The sequence below is a fragment of the Salvelinus namaycush genome, chromosome 13 (assembly GCF_016432855.1).
Source record: "Salvelinus namaycush isolate Seneca chromosome 13, SaNama_1.0, whole genome shotgun sequence".
In the NCBI taxonomy this organism is placed as follows: Eukaryota; Metazoa; Chordata; class Actinopteri; order Salmoniformes; family Salmonidae; genus Salvelinus; species Salvelinus namaycush.
In genome coordinates this window covers 28,806,895-28,830,766 of record NC_052319.1, presented here as the reverse complement: position 1 = coordinate 28,830,766, position 23,872 = coordinate 28,806,895, and the positions used below count along the sequence as shown (strand labels likewise).

General features: G+C 43.7%; 1 protein-coding gene across 4 annotated transcripts in view; it reads right to left on the bottom strand.

Annotated features, from left to right (window-relative positions):
• The window catches only part of LOC120058398 (LIM and senescent cell antigen-like-containing domain protein 1), a 41,898-nt gene that overhangs the window by 887 nt on the left and 17,139 nt on the right, over nt 1-23,872 (bottom strand). For 3 of the 4 annotated variants that reach the window (XM_039007031.1, XM_039007030.1, XM_039007029.1), the window contains exons 2-9: nt 10,059-10,218; nt 8,843-8,909; nt 7,424-7,544; nt 5,026-5,175; nt 3,249-3,399; nt 1,662-1,754; nt 1,228-1,276; nt 1,043-1,118 (exon numbers count right to left, since the gene is read on the bottom strand). In XM_039007031.1, coding sequence (XP_038862959.1) covers nt 1,043-1,118; nt 1,228-1,276; nt 1,662-1,754; nt 3,249-3,399; nt 5,026-5,175; nt 7,424-7,544; nt 8,843-8,909; nt 10,059-10,218 — 867 coding nt within the window. Of the gene's footprint in view, nt 1-1,042; nt 1,119-1,227; nt 1,277-1,661; nt 1,755-3,248; nt 3,400-5,025; nt 5,176-7,423; nt 7,545-8,842; nt 8,910-10,058; nt 10,275-23,872 lie in introns of all 4 variants that reach the window. The other variant, XM_039007032.1, reaches the window with a different exon arrangement.

Below are 23,872 nucleotides of genomic sequence, written 5' to 3'. Positions count from 1 at the left end.
AATCAAAAATGCGATTCAAAGTTATTGTTTAACACATATTTGATCTCTGTGTCTAAAACCTTCAACTGACTTGTCAGAATGGACGAATGAAAAACAGATAGGAAACATGAAACCATAAAAAGTAAAATCACAACACATGAAAAAGAGAATGAAAGGAGACGAAAACTAACCAATGAATGGAAAGTGGAAGTGAGGAGAAAGGAAGGACAGGGGTTTACAGACACATGGGCATTTTCTTCTTCTTTTCTTTTTCTTGTTTGGCAAGACGGCGCTTCATGTCGTCTGGCAGGCGCTCGTAGCAGTGTTTACACACAGGCTTCAGATCCACCTCTACAAACTTATCCCTGGTAGGACCAGGAGGGAGGAGGAGAGGAGGAGGAGGAAGGACATGGACAGACAAACAGGGACAAGTGAAACAAAGGGACAGAGAGAATATAGGAATACACAGGTAGGTGGAAAAGCTATAGGTACAGTGTAACAGGTATAGTAGAGACAGATGAGAGACAGAAAAGGACAGTGCTAATGCTTCAGAAACCCTACAGTCTAAAAATTGTCTTACATGGTTTTAGACTGTGTGGTGTTGGGTTCTAGTTTGAAATACTTGCTATACTAGAAGTTAATGGTTACATGTATGAGGAATGTATATGGTGGGGTCAATGGAGGCTGGATAAGAGCCATGGGCCTGGAACGTTACTAAGTAAGGGAAAAGGCAATCACATGGTTGCGGTCACTAATAAGGGTAGCTGTGGATTAGCTGGTGGGCCGAGGTCAGGTCATATGAAGGGAGAAGGAACAGTTTATTACCCACATCCCTTAACTTCCTGCCTAGCAACAAAGATGTAGTGTTCAGAGAAAAGCAGGGGACTCCGCCTGAAGGAGAGTATATATACTTGCTGGTCCTGGTGGAAACATGTATTTGTCTTATGCAGCTGTGTGACCCAGTGGATGAATGAACTTGGTTTGAGATTTACTATGTTATTTAGAATCTAACAGTGGGATCACAGGATGTTTTTGATGTGTTAACACAGTCAGCCTGACTTACTTTAGGGTGAGCTTGGTGTTGCAGGTGGAGCAGGCGAAGCAGTTGACACACCATGCCTTGTTCAGGGCTGACACCACTGGAACACACAACACAAACACGCACTTCATAACAAGTAATGCATACACTAACATGACATACAATATTTTTAATATGACAATATTAGATTATGAAATATAATATCCTACCATCACCCTCAATGACACGGTTGCAGTGGTAGCAGACATCTCCAAAGAGCTGTAGAAGAGGAGGGGAGGAGTCAAAGGCCTCACAAATCACTTGTTTACAAATGACAATTTCTTTACTGTGTTTTCAATAGAACCATGCAATTTACTTAAATGTCTACAGTATTTTGATGCATCAGTACCAATAATATAGAGATAAATACTGTACATTTATACATCTACCACTAGATGGCCCCATAGAACTAAACAAGACTGGAGGTCTCATTCACATTACATACAGCAAGATGCAATCATTCTCCTCAGGCTCATATTCATGTTCAATGATTTGTTCAAAGATAAATAGAATACAGTGCCTGGATTGGATAAAGTTACTGAGTAGAGATGTGATTGTGTGACTTCTCTTTCCTTGGGCTGTGTGCAGCCTTCCCCTACATTACCTGGTTGTAGTGAGTCTCACAGTAGGCCAGTCCTTTGCGTTCGTAGTGGCGATGGCCCAGGAAGGGTTTCTCACACTTAGCACACACAAAATGCTGCAAACACACACAACATGGCCCAACACAACAGGTTAGTACAGACAGACCAGCACAGGTCAGCTCAATCCAGTTCCGTCTAGCTCAGTTCAGACCTATTAAGAGTCAGACCAGACCAGTCTAGTCTGAGATTAGTGGGTTCAGAGGGCAGCAGCAGGGCAGGAGCACCCCCATGTGAAGCACTCACCCCTACAGACAGACAGGAGCCTTGTGTGTGTGAGGGGGGTTCCACCAGGGTGCAGAATGGAACACAGACAGAGCAGGACAGGGTGCAGCCAGAACAGGTCTCCTAACTAACCCCTCACCATGTTAAAGTGTTTTTCACAGTAGGTGTGGTCCCCACGCTCATAATACGGGTGGCCGTGAAACGGACGTTCACACAGAGCACACACATGGTGCTGCAGGAGGGAGGGAGGGAGGAGCGATAGCAAGTAGGAGAAAAGTAGAGAGGAAAGAAGGCAGCAGAGATATGAATAGAGGAGTGGCAGAGGGAAAGAAAGAGGAAGGATGTCCTCCATTCTGAGATAGTCCAAACATGACCACAGAGATGATATGAGAGCAGGGTAGAAATACCACAGAGGAGGCTAGAATAACATTTATTCCACATACAAACTCCCTTGAATACATTTCTACTTTGATGTTCTGAGGAATTATAGTTATTCAGAGACAATGAAAGAAAGCAGGGCATACCGAAGAATATAAAGTATTCTGCTTTGTAATAATCACATCATGGCTACAAAATACTATAATCATATACAATACATTTTTATCTAAATGTTCTGTTCCATAACATTGCAACCTTCAGAACAGTAGTGATGTGCAGTTTGTGAACGATTAGTTCTTTAACTCTTTTTACTGACTCAAAAGCCATGATTCGTTTTTCAGAGTAACTTGTTCATTTGCCATTGGTTTGACCTTCTGGCCGCAATGACTCCTACAGCAGGATTGATACACACACCTCCGGTCCTGCGGCTCCAGAGATGTGCTCCAAACTACAACTGTCTATCATGTGCGCGCAGGAAAATAGATAATGTTGCAGGCAGCATAGAGAAGAAGGCATGTGTAGAACTGATAATTGATCGCATTGTGCACGAATTAATGCAATACATTGATTATTGAGTGTTTTGATGAACACAGCTTTGTAAACATGCACAGCCTTCCAAACTCAAGAATGAATCGTTCCGAGGGGCTGCTGCAGTACGGGAATGATATTGTGCCCATCTCCCTCGCGCACTCAAGTAATTGCCTTCCGCCAAGTGTTGTTCACAATATTGTCCGGTTGCGGCTTGTAGAATCATGATTCTCATTTGAGTTTTTCAGGTCATTGTTCGCCGGTAAGGGGGTCCTGCGTGGTCTGAGCATTACTGAATCCAATTAATGAAATTAGTCGAAAGATTTGATCTTATAACAAGTTGAAAAGATGAGTCAGTATAAAGAGCCGAACTTCCCATCACTACTGAATTGGTCCATATTGTAGGAGTGATGTCATCATACCTCGACGTGCCACTGCTTGCCCATGGCATTGACCACGCGGCCCTCGATGGGTCTCCTGCAAGCGCCACAGATGGGAACACCCATCTTGTCATGGCAGGGCAGGCAGTACAGCTCTCCCTTCAGCTCCCTGGCATCAGCAGTCAGCTCCTTACTATAGGTGAGAGGGACCATTACATCATCACTAACTACATCACTCTTTTCCATCGTTTTAGAGAACAAAGATATTGTTTTAGCTAGTTCCGTTTTGAATACTGACAGTGATCAATCAATTAATGTTAGTGACCTGAGACAGCAGGTTACCCAGGTAGAATAGCTCAAATTAAGACTAAAAGCAAGTGATACAATCTAAAACCAGTAGATATTGCAGCCCCTGAGTAACGGAGTAGTGAAGAATTGTAACAGTGGAATGCTGCTGACCACACCTCTCTTCTCAATTTGTGATATTCAATGTGTTAGTATGAGTCATCACTGAGTCAGCTCCTTGCCTAATCTGGTGTTCCCTGGTGTGTGTTTGTGCATGCGTGTCTGTGTGTGATGCTGACTATGCTTGTTTTGTTTAGCATCCTGCCAACAGTGTGCCCCTGTGTCTTGGTGAGTCCTACTTTACTAGGGGATAGTAAGTGCACTGTATTCAAAACACAAACCCAGTGGCAGTGATGCATAGGGGAATGAGTCGCCTGCACTGACTTCCTGACTGAATACTCATTATCACAACCTCTGCCTCAAGCATGGGACAGGCTGACAGCTGTAGGTTTGTTTAAGAACAGACAGTCTTACAGGAAAGGTTTGGTTAGACTGGAGGTGCCTCTCAACTGCCATCTAAAAGAGCTACTCAGATAATCATTCTTCTATCGTCACTCACTCCCTCTGCTCTCTTCCTCCCTCCCTGCTCCTCCTCCCTCTCGTCTCTCCTTTGGCTGACTTTACAAGGGTAAACACTAGTGAACCCAACCCGGAGGAGTCCCACACTGCTACAGAGAACAAACCATGTCTATAACAGCTCGAGTTTCTACCACTGACAGGCTACAGTACGTGTATAGGTTGCATAGACGTTAGTGTAGAAGTTGTGTTTATACTAGGTTGTGTAGCAGTTGAGTAAAGATATGTTAGTGGTTATATAGACCACTAGGTTTGTGTAGTGAGTGTTTGTGTGGTGATTTAGCTTGTATGCAGGTTGTATAAATATGGTGTTTTGGTTGTATATAAAGTTTGCGGAGTTGTTTCAAGTGGTGTAAAGTACTTAAGTAAAAATACTTTAAAGTACTAAAGTCGTTTTTTGGGGTACCTGTACTTTACGATATATATTTTTGACAACTATTACTTTACTACATTCCTAAATAAAATAATGTGCTTTTTACTTCATACATTTTTGCTGACACCCAAAAGTACTCGTTACATTTTGAATGCTTAGCATGACAGGAAAATGGTCCAATTCACGCACTTATCAAGAGAACATCTCTAAATGGATGCCGGAGTGTTGGAGTGTGCCGTTGGCTATCCGTAAATTAAAAAAGAAAAAATAATTGTGCTGTTTGGTTTGATTAATAAAAGGAATTTGAAATAATTTATAAGTATATTTGAGCTATTACATTTACTTTTGATACTTAAGTAGATTTAAAACCAAATAATTTTAGACTTTTACTCAAGTAGTATTTTACTGGGTGACTTTCACTTTTACTTGAATAATTTTCTACGAAGGTATCTTTACTTTTACTCAAGTATGACAATTGGGTAATGTTTTCACTACTGGTTGTTTCTATATTGTTTGCATGTGTACCCGCAGTTGTTGCAGTTGAAGTGATCGGGGTGGTAGGGGTCGTTCTTGAACAGCAGCGGCTGCTCCTCGATGATAGCGTGGCACTTCTGACAGATGTACTTCCCCAGACCACGGGCCTTCTCACGGTTATGACACGGGCGACACAGGTGTCTGAGGGAGAGAGATACATGTTAATAAAGAATGAGATCAGCCTGACCGAGGCTGAAATTATGTTGCTACATTCAGTGGCGTGTATTCATTGATGTCAAGGGAACCCAGGCTTCCTCAAAATGTACCAAGAAAAAAAATACGTTTTTTTTGTCTCTGTGTTTCAAAATTATCCTTCAATTCGCAAGAGACAATATATCTGACCAGAGAAGGCATCTGAGCGAGCGAAACAGCGCCCATCTGTTTCTGTATGTGTAGGCCATCTATCTGATGCTGTCTGGTCCAAAAGAGTATGACATTGTTGCCGCCCAAAGCACTGAATGCAAGGGAAGCCAGCGAGCATTTCAAATCCAATCCAATTGTATGTCACGTGCGCCAAATACAACAGGTATTCACCTTACCGTGAAATGCTTACTTACAAGCCCTTAACCAACAATGCAGTTCAAGAAAAAGAGTTAAGAAAATATTCACATATTCAAAAAAAAAGCAACACAATAACGACGCTATATACAGGGTGTAACGGTACCGAGTCAATGTGCCGGGTACAGGTTATTCAAGGTAATTTGTAAAGTGACTATGCATAGATAATAAACAGCGAGCAGCAGCAGTGTAAAAACCCAGTTTGGATTTGGCTGCACTCCAGTCACATTGCATCGAAGGCATACGTCACTGACAGAAACTTGTTGTGCATCTTGTTGTGTTGTTGTCCATTTCGTTGTGTTGTTGTCCTCCGGTGGCTAGCTAGCTAAAATTGGCCCTTTCCCGAATTAGCCATGGACGAAGATATGGATTTAGACTTGTGGCTTTACTTAATTCTCTGTACTAGCCAATGATTATAACATCAATTCTGATCCAACCATAAATTCAAACATTGTGCCCCTGGCCAAAGAAGATGGAAGTTCAATATGTAGCTAGATGTAGAAGGCTAATGTTAACTAGCTAACTGGCGAGCGCTCGCCAGCCTAACTTATTTTCATGGGAAACAGTTTTAGCTAGCTAACTAGCCACCGGAGCACAACAACACAACGAGATGCACAACTAGTTTCTGTCAGTGACGTATGCCTTCGATGCGATGTGACTGGAGTTTAGCAAAATCCAAACTGCCGTTTTACACTGCTGCTACTCGCTGTTTATTATCTATGCATAGTCACTTTACAAATTACCTCGACTAACCTGTTCTCCGGCACATTGACTCCATACCGGTACCCCCTGTTTATAGCTTCGTTATTGATATGTCATTTCTTGTTTTACTTATAATATATATTTTTTTACTTTAGTTTATTTAGTAAATATTTTCTTAACTATTTCTTGAACTGCATTGTTGGTTAATGGCTTTTAAGTAAGCATTTCACGTTGTATTTGGCGCATGTGACAAATACAATTTGATTTGAAATGCTCGCTGGCTTCCTTTGCATTCAATGCTTTAGCCAGGTAGCCTAGGAAAACAAAAAAATGAACCGTGTACTGTATGACAGAGTGATAAACCGTTTCTTCAACATGAAAGAAAGGAGGATGGCATTTGCCATTTCTCTACAAGTAAGGTGAGTCAACATGTTTTTTCTACTTGCACGAATGCGCACACACACACAGAAATCAGAACCATGGTCTGCAGCATCATATTTAGCTTACGTTGATTGGGCTAAATCTTTTTTTGTATATTTTAGTTGTCATGGTATTAGACTAAGCATTAGGTGATTATAAGATGTTAAAAAGGTGCTGGAATAGTGAAGGCAGCTCCAGTTCTTTTTGCGACTTGCGGTAACTCTGTGGTTCTAAATCAATAGTCGTTTAGTGGTCTGAAAATGTCAGAAACATTAACTTAATTGACCATGCTGTAGGTCATGTAACTGTTTGTTACATACAATATGCTTTGTGGACTTCACTGGACAGAGGTTGCTTTCCAGTTTTGTGATAAAACAAAGGTATGGTTGAATTCATTTTCCCATTGTGTCTTCTTATCGTCTCGGCCTTAGACCTATATATCACAGTCACAAGGCATATGAACTAACAGGTTATAGAGCAAACAACACAATTGTCACAACACACAGGTTTTAATATGGCTTTTTCTTCTGGCTTCCCCAGTGATTATACCCACGCACCACTACTGGCTACATTAAAACTATTGTGGGGTGTAAACAGTGTGTGGGATTTCTCCTTGCTTTCTAAAAGCTATGAAGTGGAAAGGTTGCTGTCCCCTGGTGTTAGATCAGTAATGGCTGATCAATGATCCAGCCCAAGTCTCTGGACTGACCTGCCGGCGTTCTTGACGAAGCCCACGTCAGCCAGTACGGCCTGGCAGAGGTCACAGCAGAAACAGTCAGGGTGCCAACTGTTGTTCATCGCCTTGATCACACGACCAATGATAAACTCCCCTGGGAGGAGGAGAAGAAGGAAGTCAGGGACAACACACTGGCAAGACTACAACATCCCCCGTGCACTCACATATCCACCTGTTAATGTTAGGGCTGGGACAATACCAGTATCGCAATAAACGTTAGTATGGTGGAAAGGAACATTTCTTTTGGAAAACAGCCCTAATGTTGGAAACAAACATAATTTTTACCCCAAGCTAAAGCACACACACCATTTTACATACAGCAGGCTTTTAAAATGACCAAAACGTTTGGTCTGCTTTGTGTTGTCATTTTTGCCAAGTAAAAAAATATTGCGATACTGGTACCGTCCCGGCCCTAGTTAATTTAGAGAGAAAAAACTATTGGCGGTAGAAGTCTACACAGTTGTGTCTAGAGCTCAAGGTGAAGGAAGCAGGGTTAAAAGGAGACCAAACATGACCTTCACACAACACAAACATGTGTGTAATGTAATATATATACATATATATATATATACATACACACACATACACGTTCAAAAAGTCTAGGCAGAGTTCCTTCTAGGCAGAGTTCCTCTGTCCAGTGTCTGTGTTCTTTTGCCCATCTTAATCTTTTATTTTTATTGGCCAGTCTGAGATATGGCTTTTTCTTTGCAACTCTGCCTAGAAGGCCAGCATCCCGGAGTCGCCTCTTCACTGTTGACGCTGAGACTGGTGTTGCGGGTACTATTTAATGAGGCTGCCAGTTGAGGACTTGTGAGGTGTCTGTTTCTCAAACTTGACACTCTAATGTACTTGTCCTCTTGCTCAGTTGTGCACCGGTGCCTCAACTAGTCTAAAGGCCAGTTTTATTGCTTCTTTAATCAGGACAACAGTTTTCTGCTGTGCTAACATAATTGCAAAAGGGTTTTCTAATGGTCAATTACCATTTTAAAATGAGAAACTTGGATTAGCTAACACAACGTGCCATTGGAACACAGGAGTGATGGTTGCTGATAATGGACCTCTGTACGCCCATGTAGATATTCCATAAAAAATCTGCCGTTTCCAGCTACAATAGTCATTTACAACATTAACAATGTCAACACTGTATTTCCGATCAATTTGATGTGATTTAAAAGGACAAAAAAAATGTGCTTTTCTTTCAAAAACAAGGACATTTCTAAGTGACCTCAAACTTTTGAACGGTAGTATATATATTATTTTGTTTCATTCACACCTGCACTGTTGGAGCTTAAGAATTTCACTGTACACTGCAACTACATCTGCAACCCTGTGCATGTGACTACATAAAACTCTAATCTAATGCTGCTGTGTAGGTGCAGCTCCTGTACTCACCACATTGGTGGCAGCAGGGAGCAAACAACATCTGGAAGTCGTGCTCGCAGTACTTCCTGCCCTCAAACTGCAGGAAAAAAAGTTAGTTTCAATATAGTTTAGGTGTAGTCTGGATGGGCTGCCGGGAAGGCAACCGTTGTCTTACAGCCAGAAAATACATGATCATCTTATTTTAGTAGTCACAGTCTATGTGTTTCTGGATCAATCAATACAGAACATAAGCATCAGAACCAGTCATTGATTAGAACATACGGTAGTCATAGATACACCTGTGCCTCTACAGATCTGTCTGTGGCTTTGATCTCCCTTTCAGGGAAGAGCTCTGTGATCCCTAGGGTCAGCTGGATGTGTCTGGCCTCCTGTCTATTCTGCTGGGCCAGTAATGCATTGGGCGGAGTGCTGTGAGTTTGGGAGTCGATCCAGCTAATACACTATACCTAATATTGAATTTGTGACAGGAGGGAGGCTAATGCAATAATTATCTCTAAGACAAGGGGCTTAGGGTTTATTTCAGGCTGGACAATGTATAGGATGAGATGGGTGAGAGGGAGAGGTAGAGCAGAAGAGAGGGGCTGATGGTGAGAGGGCATAGACAGTATGATGGTGAGAGGGAATGATGGTGAGAGGGAGAGAAGAGAGAGAGGGTATGATGATGAGAGGGAGAGAAGAGAGAGAGGGTATGATGATGAGAGGGAGAGAAGAGAGAGAGGGTATGATGGTGAGAGGGAGAGAAGGGAGAGAGGGTATGATGGTGAGAGGGAGAGAGGGTATGATGGTGAGAGGGAGAGAAGGGAGAGAGGGTATGATGGTGAGAGGGAGAGAAGGGAGAGAGGGTATAATGGTGAGAGGGAGAGGAGGGTATGATGGTGAGAGGGAGAGAAGGGAGAGAGGGTATGATGGTGAGAGGGAGAGAAGAGAGAGAGGGTATGATGATGAGAGGGAGAGAAGGGAGAGAGGGTATGATGGTGAGAGGGAGAGAAGGGAGAGAGGGTATGATGGTGAGAGGGAGAGAAGGGAGAGAGGGTATGATGGTGAGAGGGAGAGAAGGGAGAGAGGGTATGATGGTGAGAGGGAGAGAGGGTATGATGGTGAGAGGGAGAGAAGAGAGAGAGGGTATAATGGTGAGAGGGAGAGAAGGGAGAGAGGGTATGATGGTGAGAGGGAGAGAAGGGAGAGAGGGTATGATGGTGACAGGGGTAACGTAAGAGAATGTCACCTCATAGAAGAGACCTTCGGGGAACTGCTGGAAGCACTGAGCACAGACGAAGCACCCCTCATGGTACAGCTCCCCGTTGCTGTTGACGATCTTCTCCGCCGGGGCAAAGCCACTCTTACAGCGCTCACACATCGCATTGGCCAGGGCATTGGCCATGTTGCTGAGAAAGGTGAGAAAGGGGGCGAGAGTTATCTTGAAATATCCCTTTTCTCTTTTCTAAAAAAAGGAAAGAACAGGTAATTGAGTAACGTCACAATGTAGAACCCTCTTGGCAAGGTTTTGTCAGCAGCCACACCACGGCTGAAGCACATCCATCACCCATCGTACAGAAAGAATAGTTTCTCTCTGACATAACACACCCAGCTGGAGGCTGTATTCAGGGTTTGGATATCAGGGTGGGGGGAAATGAGTGAGCTGAGATCACACACATTCCTTCACACACACATATGGATTCTCAGGTCAGTTCCCACAGTAACCTCTGGTGTTTGTTGGTCCGTCTCTGCACACCATCGCTTCAGGCAGAGAAGGAAAAGCAGGACAATCTAGATGCTGTGTTTTGAGAAACAGGGAGAAGCGCCCTCCCATCTGTCCGGAATTAACACATACTGTATCAACAGAGATGCACGCTGTACAGTCACAGCACTGAGTGAGTGAGTGAGTGAGTGAGTGAGTGAGTGAGTGAGTGAGTGAGTGAGTAGCCCAATCAGAGCCAATATTGCACAAACCCTGCCAAGGAACACCAGGTTCAAAAACTGTTTAAATTGGAACTTGCAGCCATAGTGAAGGGTATGTGAGAGACTCTGTGTACAGTATGTGTCTGCAGGGAGGAGAGAGGAGAGAATTAGTTCAAATAAGGGCATCTCTGTCCATCTCAGAGCTACAGGCCAGCCTGTTACTCCTGGTCCGACACAAACTCAAGCCCACGTTCATGTCACTAGACTTAATGGGTAACAGAGGGGTTTTTCAATGACAGCCAGGGAGTTGTCTCTCCAAACAGCCTGTTGTTATTAGTCAGACTTAACGAAATGAAAGGAGAGAGAGGCAGGAGGTGGAGGAGGGAGGGAGGGAGGGTTGCTTTGTTTAAAAGGTCAGAATTCCAATGTGTGTCCAGGAGAAACACACGCTCATGCTCACACACGAACGCAAACTCACACACTACATGACCAAAACTATGTGGACACCTGCTCATCGAACGTCTCATTCCAAAATCATGTGCATTAATATGGAGTTGCCCCCCCCCCCCCTGCTATAACAACCTCCACTCTTCAAGGAAGGCTTCCCACTACAGTTGAATTCGGAAGTTTACATACACTTAGGTTGGAGTCATTAAAACTCGTTTTCAACCACTCCACAAATTTCTTGGACATCTACTTTGTGCATGACACAAGTAATTTTTCCAACTATTGTTTACAGACAGATTATTTCACTTATAATTCACTGTATCACAATTCCAGTGGGTCAGAAGTACACTAAGTTGACAGTCCCTTTAAACAACTTGGAAAATTCCAGAAAATGATGTCATGGCTTTAGAAGCTTCTGATAGGCTAATTGACATAATTTGAGTCAATTGGAGGTGTACCTGTGGATGTATTTCAAGGCCTACCTTCAAACGCAGTGGCTCTTTGCTTGACATCATGGGAAAATCTAAAGAAATCAGCCAAGACCTAAAAAAAAAAAAAATGTAGACCTCCACAAGTCTGGTTCATCCTTGGGAGCAATTTACAAATGCCTGAAGGTACCACGTGCATCTGTACAAACAATAGTACGCAAGTATAAACACCATGGGACCACGCAGCCGTCATACCGCTCAGGAAGGAGACGCGTTCTGTCTCCTAGAGATGAACGTACTTTGGTGCGAAAAGTGCAAATCAATCCCAGAACAAAAGTAAAGGACCTTGTGAAGATGCTGAAGGAAACAGGTACAAAAGTATCTATATCCACAGTAAAATGAGTCCTATATCGACAACCTGAAAGGCCGCTCAGCAAGGAAGAAGCCCCTGCTCCAAAACCGCCATAAAAAAGCCAGACTACGGTTTGCAACTGCACATGGGGACATGGTGAAGCATGATTCATTACTCCAGAGAACACGTTTCCACTGCTCCAGAGTTCAATGGCGGCTAGCTTTACAACACTCCAGCCGACACTTGGCATTGCGCATGGTGATCTTAGGCTTGTGTGCGGCTTCTCGGGCCATGGAAACCCATTTCATGAAGCTCCCAGCAAACAGTTATTGTGCTAGTTCCAGAGGCAGTTTGGAACTCGGTAGTGAGTGTTGCAACCGAGGCCAGACTATTTATACGCGCTACGCGATTTAGCACTTGGCGGTCCCGTTCTGTGAGCTTTGTGTGGCCTACTTCGCAGCTAGATGTTTCCTCTTCACAATAACAGCACTTACAGTTGACCGGGGCAGCTTTACCAGAGCAGACATTTCGGAAAGGTTGCCACGTTGTTAGAAAGGTTAGGAACTTTGAAAGTCACTGAGCTCTTCAATACACCGGTCAACAACGGGTGTGGCTGAAATAGCAGAATCCACTCATTTTAAAGGATGTCCACATACTTTTGTATGTGGATATAAATGCAACATGTAAAGTGGTGATCACGTTTCTTGAGCTGAAAAAAAGATCCCAGAAATGTCTCTACCATAAGCCGACTCCAGAGAATTTGGCAGTACGTTCAACCGGCCTCACAACCGCAGACCACCTGTAACCATGCCAGCCCAGGACTTCCACCTCCGGCTTCTTCACCTTGCGGGATCGTCTGAGACCAGCCAACCGGGTCAGCTTCTGCACAAACTGTCAGAAACTGTCTCAGGGAAGCGCATCTGCGTGCTTGTTGTCCTCACCAGGGTCTTGACGTGACTGCAGTTCGTGTCTTAATCGACTTCAGTGGGCAAATACTCACCTTCGATGGCCACTGGCACGCTGGAGAAGTGTGCTCTTCATGGATGAATCCTGGTTTCAACAGTACCGGGCAGATGACAGACAGCATGTAGGACGTTGTGTGGGCGAGTGGTTCGCTGATGTCAACGTTGTGAACAGAGTGCCCCATGGTGGCGGTGGGGTTATAGTATGGGCAGGCATAAACTACGGACAACAAACACAATTGCATTTTATCGATGGCAATTTGAATGCACAGATATACCGTGACGAGATCCCGAGGCCCATTGTCGTGCCATTCATCCGCCGCCATCACCTCATGTTTCAGCATGATAATGCACGGCCCTATGTCGCAAGGATCTGTACACAATTCCTGGAAGCTGAAAATGCCCCAGTTCTTCCATGGCCTGCATACTCACCAGACATGTCACACATTGAACATGTTTGGGATGCTCTGGATCGACGTGTACGACAACGTGTTCCGGTTCACGCCAATATCCAGCAACTTCACACATCCATCGAAGAGAAGTGGGCCTGATCAACTCTATGCAAAGGAGATATGTCACACTGCATGAGGCAAATGGTGGTCACAACAGAAACTGACTGGTTTTCTGATCCACGCCCCTACATTTGTTATAAGGTATCTGTGACCAACAGATGCATATCTGTATTTCCAATCATGTGAAATCCATAGATTAGGGCCTAATGAATTTCAATTGACTGATTTCCTTATATGAGCTGTAACTATGAAATTGTTGCATTTATATTTTTGTTCAGTGTATATGGCACTGCCCTCGTCTCAGAGAGACACCTGACCTTCTTTCTCTCAATCTTCTGTCCCTCTCGTGTCTTTCTTCCTCCCGCTCTCATCATATAGGAACTGTATATCCTACAGCAGGATCAACACTACAGTAACTCACTACATTCCAGAGCACACAGAACGTATTGTCACAAGATGTGGAATCAATGCAGAGGATCAGTCAAGCTATTCTACAGCTCTCATCACACTGTCTGATGTAATGTATGTACGTATGGGGGCCATATTGTCAGGACCCTGATGTGACATCAGACAGAAGGAAGGACAGACGCCCTGTTCTGGCCCTGCTGGAAGGAAGTGACAAAAGCCTCAAGCATTTCCCCCATAGACAGAACGACTATTAAGTCAGTGCTGAACTACTTGGTAAATACTTCATGATACTAACTTAGTGAGTTTGTGTCACAGGGAGAGAGAGAGGGAGACAGAGCGGTATCATGATGTTTCACTGGGTTTTGATCTTATGACTCCCCGTTGTCTCTAGTGCTCATGTTTATAAAATGACCAGGTTGTCATCACACATCAGAGGGTGACAAGTCAGAGCTTCTGTTTTATTAACCATACTGGAGTATTAATGGCTATTCTGTCCCAATGGTTGAAAGATACTGTATGGTCTGTGCTGGAGTATGAGGCATCTAAGGATCGGACTTAGCCTCCCCATATAAGTCAAAGCTTCAAACTGAAACCCTCACTTCCTTATAGACTTGCTAATGATTAGCATTCCAGACATATTCGCTGACTTATTAATCTTGTTTGAAATGTGAAACATTTTCACTGATAATATACTTTTAATGCTGACAACATTACCCCCAATGGCCAACATTATCTGAGTAACCCTCATTCTCACTATTCACAGAGGCACAACATAAAAAAGCTCACATATATTTAGCCTGCCCTCATCCCCTAGATCTCTTCCTTTCACACACACAGACGAATGCACACACACCCTGACACATAGTTATCATGCCTGCCGGCATATTTCACTTTGCATAACAAACTCCCCCAACATTAAAATAGCACAGGGTCTCTGAGCCACTGTCTACTACCTCACCATGGTACCATGACCTGGAGCATGAAACCGGACAACTGTGTGTTCATGTCAAATAACACTTTAGAGAATTCAGATCATCAACTGTTCCTTAGACTGCTATAATACCAGAATTATTCACATCCTAATACCAGAATTGTTCCTAATCAAACTGTTCCTAATACCAGAATTATTCTCATTCCTAACATTTCCAATACGCTTTTACAAGCAAAGGTCAACGACAGTTAATTGTGATAACCTTAAACCATAAATCAACTGAGTGGGTTTAATCCCAAAATAATGTATACTAGTCAGATGTTATCACTGAATCACTTAGGTGATTTCAGAGATCCACTATATCATGTTACACACACCTCCTCCCCAGTGTGTAACATGTATCCTGGCTCCAGGACTTACAAGCGTGCGTAGAAGTCACAGAACTCCTTGTAGACTTTGACATCGCTTCGTCTCCTCTGAGACTTGGAGACAGGCAGCTCTGCCTCCCCACTGTTGGCATGACGATGACCGTTAACAGTGTGGGGTTCAGGGTCAGGGGCCGCCCCATTCTCCGGGATGGTGGGTGGCAGCGGCCGACTCTGGACCTGAACCTCCATAGGACACGACTCGGTAGTCCAAATACTAGTCAGTACACGCTCCCAGTCCAAGACACCCTGCCCCAGGCCTATTCTTCAAATACAGGCTCTTTCCCAAACACTCCCAGAACAATCCAATCCAAAGGGCAGGATTACTAATCCAGAGAGATGGTCTGAGCAGCACAGACTGAGAAGGAGACTGACTGACCTGACTTCACACAGATCCCTGATCTACCTCCCTCTTTTTCTCTCCCTTGCTCACACTCTCTCATTCCCTTTCACCCTCCCTCAACTCTCTCACACACCCTGTCTCTAGACGCTCTCTCTCTTGCCCTACCTCTCTGTGTCACCCTTCCTCCCTCCCTTCCTCTCTCCGTTAAGGGGTGTATCTTTCAAACTAAGAGCCCACCCAGCCAGTGGACTAGAGCAGACAGATGTGACTGGACACACACCCACACACAGTGAAGGGGAGGCTTCACGGGGTGCCTGTCAGCTCTATCTAAAAGGAGTATGAGTTGATGTATGAATGCATATTATTAAGTGTTTATCCTTTATTCCACTGGTCAGTAGCTAAATTGGTATCATAATCCATATTTCATCAACATACAGTTATATGCATACTTTCATCATTACACCCTGATCTGTTCTTCTTAAATAAGAATGAATGGGAGTTATGTTATTATCTTGTGTATTCATTTGTTCTCCTCTGTTCCCTCTCTTTCCTCCCTGGATCTCTGATCACAGGTGATGAGCTGAACCTGTGACCGAGGGGAAGTGTATATATATATATATATAAATTTGGGTGCTATGGGGTGGGGCTTCAGGTCTCCTGGGTTCACATAGTACTTATTGCCACCAGTACAATGTGTGTTATTTTCAGCCTGAGGGCCATGGATTTGTAATAAATGTCCCCCAACGTTCGCATGAGACAACGTGGTCCTGCAATTCCTTTCATTGACACGGTTCACGCAATGGCCGTTCGTAACACACACATTCTCTCTGTACATTGTCACCTATAGAGATACATTGTGATTTCACAGTTCCAGGAGAGATACAGATGGTTTGGCTCACCACATGGATCCGAGTCAGAAACGCTACAGGCTGAGTTCAGCAACTCAGTGTTTTGCTCAAGGGAGATTAAGGAATGAAAAATGAGCTCTGCCATATGAAAACATTATAAACAGATAAAAGTAATCTCTGCCATTTCTAATCTAGTGAATAAACACTTAGAAAAATGTAAAGTATTATCATTATTATTGTTATTTTTATCTGCTCTATGCCATCAGAGTGATTAATAGTTGTTTATGTGGCTAAATTCATCACATCTTACAGCTCTGACTGCCCCTCCTTAAATGAATGACACTCCTACACCACCAAATGGTCAGGAGAAGAAATCTACTGGAGACACTATTCATCCTCTGTAAGAAAAACTATTTGTCCAGCTGAAAACCTCTTCAATTACTTTAAAACCAAGGCAGTGTCCCAGCTCCAAATCTCAATGCTGTGTGTAGTAAGCCTGTGTCACTCTAGCATGGAGCACTGTGGACATGTGTCTCTCCACAGAGTGTCAGACCATAAACCAGGAGGGCAGGGGCATTCCTCTCTGCTATTCCAATCTCCTGCGTGTTTCCATTATTCTACAAATAGATGCCCGGGAAAGTCTCATCTCCAAACCAGGTTCTGGCAGCCGACGCAAGCCCCAGTGTATGTGGGGGGCCAGCTTTACCCTCCTTCCTGTCCCTGGTGAGAGCGGCTGGTGTGTGACTTACTGCTAGCAGGTTCAGACTCATACACAACATGGGTCCTTCTATTCTCACCACTGATCCAGATAAAGAGTGGATTAAAATGGTCATAGGAAACAGACTGGGAACTACTGGTGTTGACTGACAGGACAATGGGACAGAGGGCGGGACCAAAACAGGAAACACTAAGCTGCCACCCTGATTACAGCATACGGATTATACTGAGGAGAGGAGTGTTTCCATGTGTTTCCATGTCTCTGTCGTTCAGGCCCTAGCCTATTCCTGACTACACAGTTTACATTCCACAACAACAGGTGAAGCGTCTCGCTCGCTGACTTTTTCTGAGAGAGGGAGACAGAAAAATGGCGAGAGGAAAATGAGAGAGAAAGAAAAGGGACAGAGAGAGAAAGCATCCAGCGGGCCAAATCACTGCATTTCCCATGAAGCCCATATGAGCAACATGGAGGAGCCGGGAGCCCAAATTGAGGTTTATTATTAGAGAGAGAGAGGTTGTTATGAGTTGCACGGGGGTGCATGGGGGTTGTGATCGTAGATTCTGCCAGATCCACTCTACTAAAGCTGTTCACAGGCTGTAGATCCTGTCAGAACTGGAGCTTAGATTTACATGATATCTCTCCCTGTGTATATCAGTGTGTGTGTGCGCCAGTGGAGGCTGCTGAGAGGAAGAAGGCTCATTATGTCTGGAACAGAGTGAATGGAATGGCATCAAACACATGGAAACCATTGATACCATTCCACTAATTCCGTTCCAGTCATAACCACAAGCACGTCCTCCCCAATTAAAACTTCTTAAGGCTAGGGGGCACTATTTTCACGTCCGGATGAAAAGTGTGCCCAAACTAAACTGCCTGCTACTCAGGCCCAGAAGCTAGGATATGCATATTATTAGTAGATTTGGATAGAAAACACTGAGGTTTCTAAAACTGTTTGAATGATGTCTGTGAGTATAACAGAACTTATTTGGCAGGCGAAACCCCAAGGACAAACCATCCAGGATTTGTTTTTCACTCTCTTTTCAATGGGTTTTCAATGGGAATCTAGATTTCTAAGGCACATGCTTGCAGTTCCTATCGCTTCCACTGGATGTCAGTCTTTAGAAATTGGTTGATGTTTTTCCTTTGAGAAATGAAGAAGTACGGCAGTTCAGAACGAGGGTCGAGTGAAGTGTACTGTTTGTTAGAGGCGCGTGACCTGAAAGCACGCTTCACTTTGTTTTTATCCGCTATTGAACGCAGTTTATTCCGTCTTAAATTTGATCAATTATTTACGTTAAAAAATACCTAAAGTTGTATTAGGAAAGTTGTTTGAAATGTCTGGATCAAGTTTACAGGTAACTTATTAGATACTTTGTAGTCATGTTGCGCGAGTTGGAACCGGTGTATTTTCAGAATCAAACACGCCAAATAAATGGACATTTTGGGGATATAACGACAGAATTAATCGAACAAAAGGACCATTTGTGATGTTTAATGGACATATTGGAGTGCCAACAGAAAAAGATCTTCAAAGGTAAGGCATAAATTATATGTTATTTCTGACTTTTGTGTTGTACCTGGCGGGTTGAATTATGATTTTCATGTGTATGTTTGATGGGGTGCTGTCCTCAGATAATAGCATGGTTTGCTTTCGCCGTAAAGCCTTTTTGAAATAGGACACAGTGGCTGGATTAACAAGAAGTTCATCTTTAAAACGGTGTATAACACATGTATGATTTATTATTATGAGTATTTCTGTTTTTGAATTTGGCGCCCTGATATTTTACTGGGTGTTGTCAAATCAATCGCGAAGGGATCACTAAGAAGTTAAGGTGCCACCAACCTCCTGTGGTGTGCGCGTGCAGGGCCTGTAGTACAGCCTGTTCTGAGGCAATAGGGGAGAGTAAACAAATACAGTATCTGACTGACACACATCCAGACTGGGAGAGTGTGTGTGAGTGTTAATGTGTAAGTGAGCCAAGATGTGTGCGAATGTATAAATGTCTGTGTGTTCACTTGATATCAGTGTGTGTGTGTGTGTGTGTGTGTGTGTGTGTGTGTGTGGCCTCACCAGTAGCCTTTAATTAAGTAGGCCACCCAGAGGGGCTAGGGCCTAAAAATGTCCTCAGCAACTGTCACCAGCAGACAGGGTGGCTCTGGAGTGCATTCTCTGCATTGGGACATGGCTTTGCAGGACTCTAAAGAGATGCCATGGTAACAGAATGATGATGAGACTCCAATTCTTCACTTTAAAAGGTATTCCAAACAAAAACCAATGATTGTAAAGTTTTAAAAAACATACAACTCTATGCACCAGGACTACTTTCAAAAATGTCCACTGAAAATTTTACAAAACAAATATGCTTGAAGAACAGTGTCTAACCATCTAACAAACCAACTAAATGTCCTGAATCCTAACCTGAGATCCATGCACATTACTTGAGTATCTGAGAGAAACCCTGCCACCTGGGGGTCTGCAGTACAGAGAGAAACCCTGCCACCTGGGGGTCTGCAGTACAGAGAGAAACCCTGCCACCTGGGGGTCTGCAGTACAGAGAGAAACCCTGCCACCTGGGGGTCTGCAGTACAGAGAGAAACCCTGCCACCTGGGGGTCTGCAGTACAGAGAGAAACCCTGCCACCTGGGGGTCTGCAGTACAGAGAGAAACCCTGCCACCTGGGGGTCTGCAGTACAGAGAGAAACCCTGCCACCTGGGGGTCTGCAGTACAGAGAGAAACCCTGCCACCTGGGGGTCTGCAGTACAGAGAGAAACCCTGCCACCTGGGGGTCTGCAGTACAGAGAGAAACCCTGCCACCTGGGGGTTTGCAGTACAGAGAGAAACCCTGCCACCTGGGAGTCTGCGGTACAGAGAGAAACCCTGCCACCTGGGGGTCTGCAGTACAGAGAGAAACCCTGCCACCTGGGGGTCTGCAGTACAGAGAGAAACCCTGCCACCTGGGAGTCTGCAGTACAGAGAGAAACCCTGCCACCTGGGGGTCTGCAGTACAGAGAGGTGACAAGAAACATTACATGATGCAGGGGTTTAGACTGCACTGTGAGAAAATGCATCTTGTTGTGGTGATGATGATGAGAAAAGCAGCTTTAGATGCGTTTAACATCAATACAGAGATAATACAATAATACAACCATCTGATAATGCCAAAGGAAGACTTTGCTGTGACCGAATAGGGACAGTCTGATCTTAAAGCCAATATAAACATTTCTCCTCTGGGCTATATAAACTAACCCAGGCTGTGGCTACATGATGAATAACAGTTTATACATAGGCTTAGTTAGGTATTTTGAAGGGGAAAGTATTACAAACAGTCTCTCTGTGGTTAGTTTGTCAAGTTCTAGAGTAAATACTCTGATTGCCAACACAACACAGGATCACACACAGCACTGGTAGGATGAATAAAGGACCTACATTATTTTACAGATGTGTTGTCAGACAGGCATTGTATTACGAAGTCACACCGAATAGCAGTATAAATCACTATGGTGATGGTATTTCCTGCTGGTGAGAAATTGGTGCAACAGCACAGCTGCAAGGTCTCATTGCTCAACCAGAATACGCCACACCTGGGTCAGGGCCAGAGACAGGGTTATGCCATACCGTCAAACACACTCCCTGGCAACACCAGGCCAGGCCATCCCAAACTACCCCAGCCACAGATCTCCCAAGGCCCCCTATAAACTCAAAATCTTTCCCCAGTTGGCCCAGGCCACCTTACAAACCCTGGCTCCCAAGGAATCCTCTAAGAATCTTCCAGGCTAATTATTTCTTAAACCAAAGTTATTGTTTAGTTGTGATAGCCATACAGTAACACAACTGTACCTGTGTACTTTGCCCTCCCTGCCAGAGGCGAACGTTGAGTTTGACAGGTATGTTTCCTAGACAAAACTGAGGCGGTTATGTCTCAGCGAGGGCTCCGTACACAGATGAGACTGGAGCTACAGGCTAATAAGGCTGCTAGCACTAAGGAGAATGATAACGAAACAAACCCCTCTCTTCCCCTGGCTGTGTCAACAGTAGCCATGGTAGGGGAGAGTGGGGTAAGTTGAGCAATATTTTTTACATTCAGCTTCACTTCATCAAGAGAAATATAGTATTCTTTCTAACAAAGATATCTACATATATTTCAGGATGTTGTGTATCCATGGAAATAAATCAGAATTCATGTAAACATTTCAGTTCTAAAAACATAGCTTGTCCAAAAAAAAGTGGTCTCTGGCACAACTTACCCCGGGTATGGGGTAAGTTAAGCCACCTACATATTTCTGTATTGAATTACAGTTTGAAGTCGGAAGTTTACATACACTTAGAGTCATTAAAACTTGTTTTTCAACCACTCCACAGATTTCTTGTTAATTTGGCAAGTCGGTAAGGACATCTACTTTGTGCATGACATAAGTAATTTTTCCAACAATTGTTTACAGACAGATTATTTCACTGTATCACAATCCCAGTGGGTCAGAAGTTTACATACACTAAATTGACTGTTCCTTTAAACAGCTTGGAAAATTCCAGAAAATGTCATGGCTTCACAAGCTTCTGATAGGCTAATTTACATCATTTGAGTCAGTTGGAGGTGTACCTGTGGATGTATTTCACGGCCTACCTTCAAACTCAGTGCCTCTTTGCTTGACATCATGGGAAAATCAAAAGAAATCAGCCAAGACCTCCACAAGTCTGGTTCATCCTTGGGAGCAATTTCCAAACGCCTGAAGGTACCACGTTCATCTGTACAAACAATAGTACGCAAGTCTAAACACCATGGGACCACACAGCCATCATACCGCTCAGGAAGGAGACGCGTTCTGTCTCCTAGAGATGAACGCGCTTTGGTGCAAAAAGTGCAAATTAATCCCAGAACAACAGTAAAGGACCTTGTGAAGATGCTGCAGGAAACAGGTACAAAAGTATCTATATCCACAGTAAAACGAGTCCTATATCAACATAACCTGAAAGGCCGCTCAGCAAGGAAGAAGCCACTGCTCCAAAACCGCCATAAAAAAGCCAGACTACGGTTTGCAACTGCACATGGGGACAAAGATCGTACTTTTTGGAGAAATGTCCTCTGGTCTGACGAAACAAAAATAGGACTGTTTGGCCATAATGACCACCGTTATGTTTGGAGGAAAAAAGGGGAGGCTTGCAAGCCAAAGAACACCATCCCAACTGTGAAGCACAGGGGTTGCAGCATCATGTTGTGGGGGTGCTTTGCTGCAGGAGGGTCTGGTGCACTTCACAAAATAGATGTTATCATGAGGATGGAAAACTATGTGGATATATTGAAGCAACATCTCAAGACATTAGTAAGGAAGTTAAAGCTTGGTCGCAAATGGGTCTTCCAAATGGACAATGACCCCAAGCATACTTCCAAAGTTGTGGCAAAATGGCTTAAGGACAACAAAGTCAAGGTATTGGAGTGGCCATCACAAAGCCCTGACCTCAATCCTATAGAACATTTGTCGGCAGAACTGAAAAAGCTTGTGCGAGCAAGGAGGCCTACACACCTGACTCAGTTACACCAGCTCTGTCAGGAGTAATGGGCCACAATTCACCCAACTTATTGTGGGACGCGTGAACTTGAAACATTTTACCCAAGTTAAACAATTTAAAGGCAATGCCACCAAAAACGAATTGATTGTATGTAAACTTCTGACCCACTGGGAATGTGATGAAAGAAATAAAAGCTGAAATAAATCATTCTCTCATTTCACATTCTTAAATAAAGTGGTGATCCTAACTGACCTAAGACAAGGACTTTTTACTAGATTTAAATGTCAGGAATTGTGAAAAACTGAGTTTAAATGTATTTGGCTAAGGTGTATGTAAACTTCAACTGTAAATATTACCACTAACTTTTTTTCTATCTTTATTTCCCAAACACAATTCAACATAATCGCTTTTTTGTCTTTTAATAATTTTAAGCAACACAGGCTTAACGCCTAACAAACACTTTGTACTTTTTGAAACACTTTTAACATAGGCCAGGCCCTGTTGTTACCTCATCTCAGCGATAATTCCTAGCATTACACCTGTGAAGAAAACACTTACATTTGCTCAACTTGCCATAAGCTCAACTTAGTCCGTGAAATGATGACCTCTTTATAAATATTTGGTCAAATTATTAATTTGGTGGATGGTTTCCTAGAAACGAGTGCGGCTCAACTTACCCCACTCTCCCCTAATGGAGAAATGTAAAGGCTGTATTGGCATTACATGCTACACAACAAGGGGAAAGCCTGTGGCTGTGCACCTCAAACCAACGGCACAGAAAAGTGGGAGAAAGTAGAATGTAGGCTATCTTTTTAGACATGTTAGTTATTTTTGTGCAAAGTGTACTGTATCTCACACATTAACCTCCGTGTTTTGCTTTCGTTCCCAACGTCCATAAAACCTTAGCCCTGCCCCTCTGCCCTACTGGCATAATTTCAGATTTCCATTTCCTGCTGAGGGCTGAGCGAAAGGAGGAGGGTTTGGGAGGATGTGTGGCAGCCTGGGATGTGAACCGTGTGTTTGTGGGTCATATGTGAAGGACACATAGCAGGAACACACCACTACAACCAATGATGTCACAGCAGAGAGACCAGGTGACCTCATGTTCTGTTACTAGCTCAGTTCTGCTGACAAAGCACTTCAGTGCATCATGTTTAGCAGTGAAGGCTGGTGTGTGTGTTTGTGATATGACACATGTCTGACCCTTGGGAGAGATGCAGACCTCTAATTACAGCAGGATCAGGGGCAAAGAAAGGGGG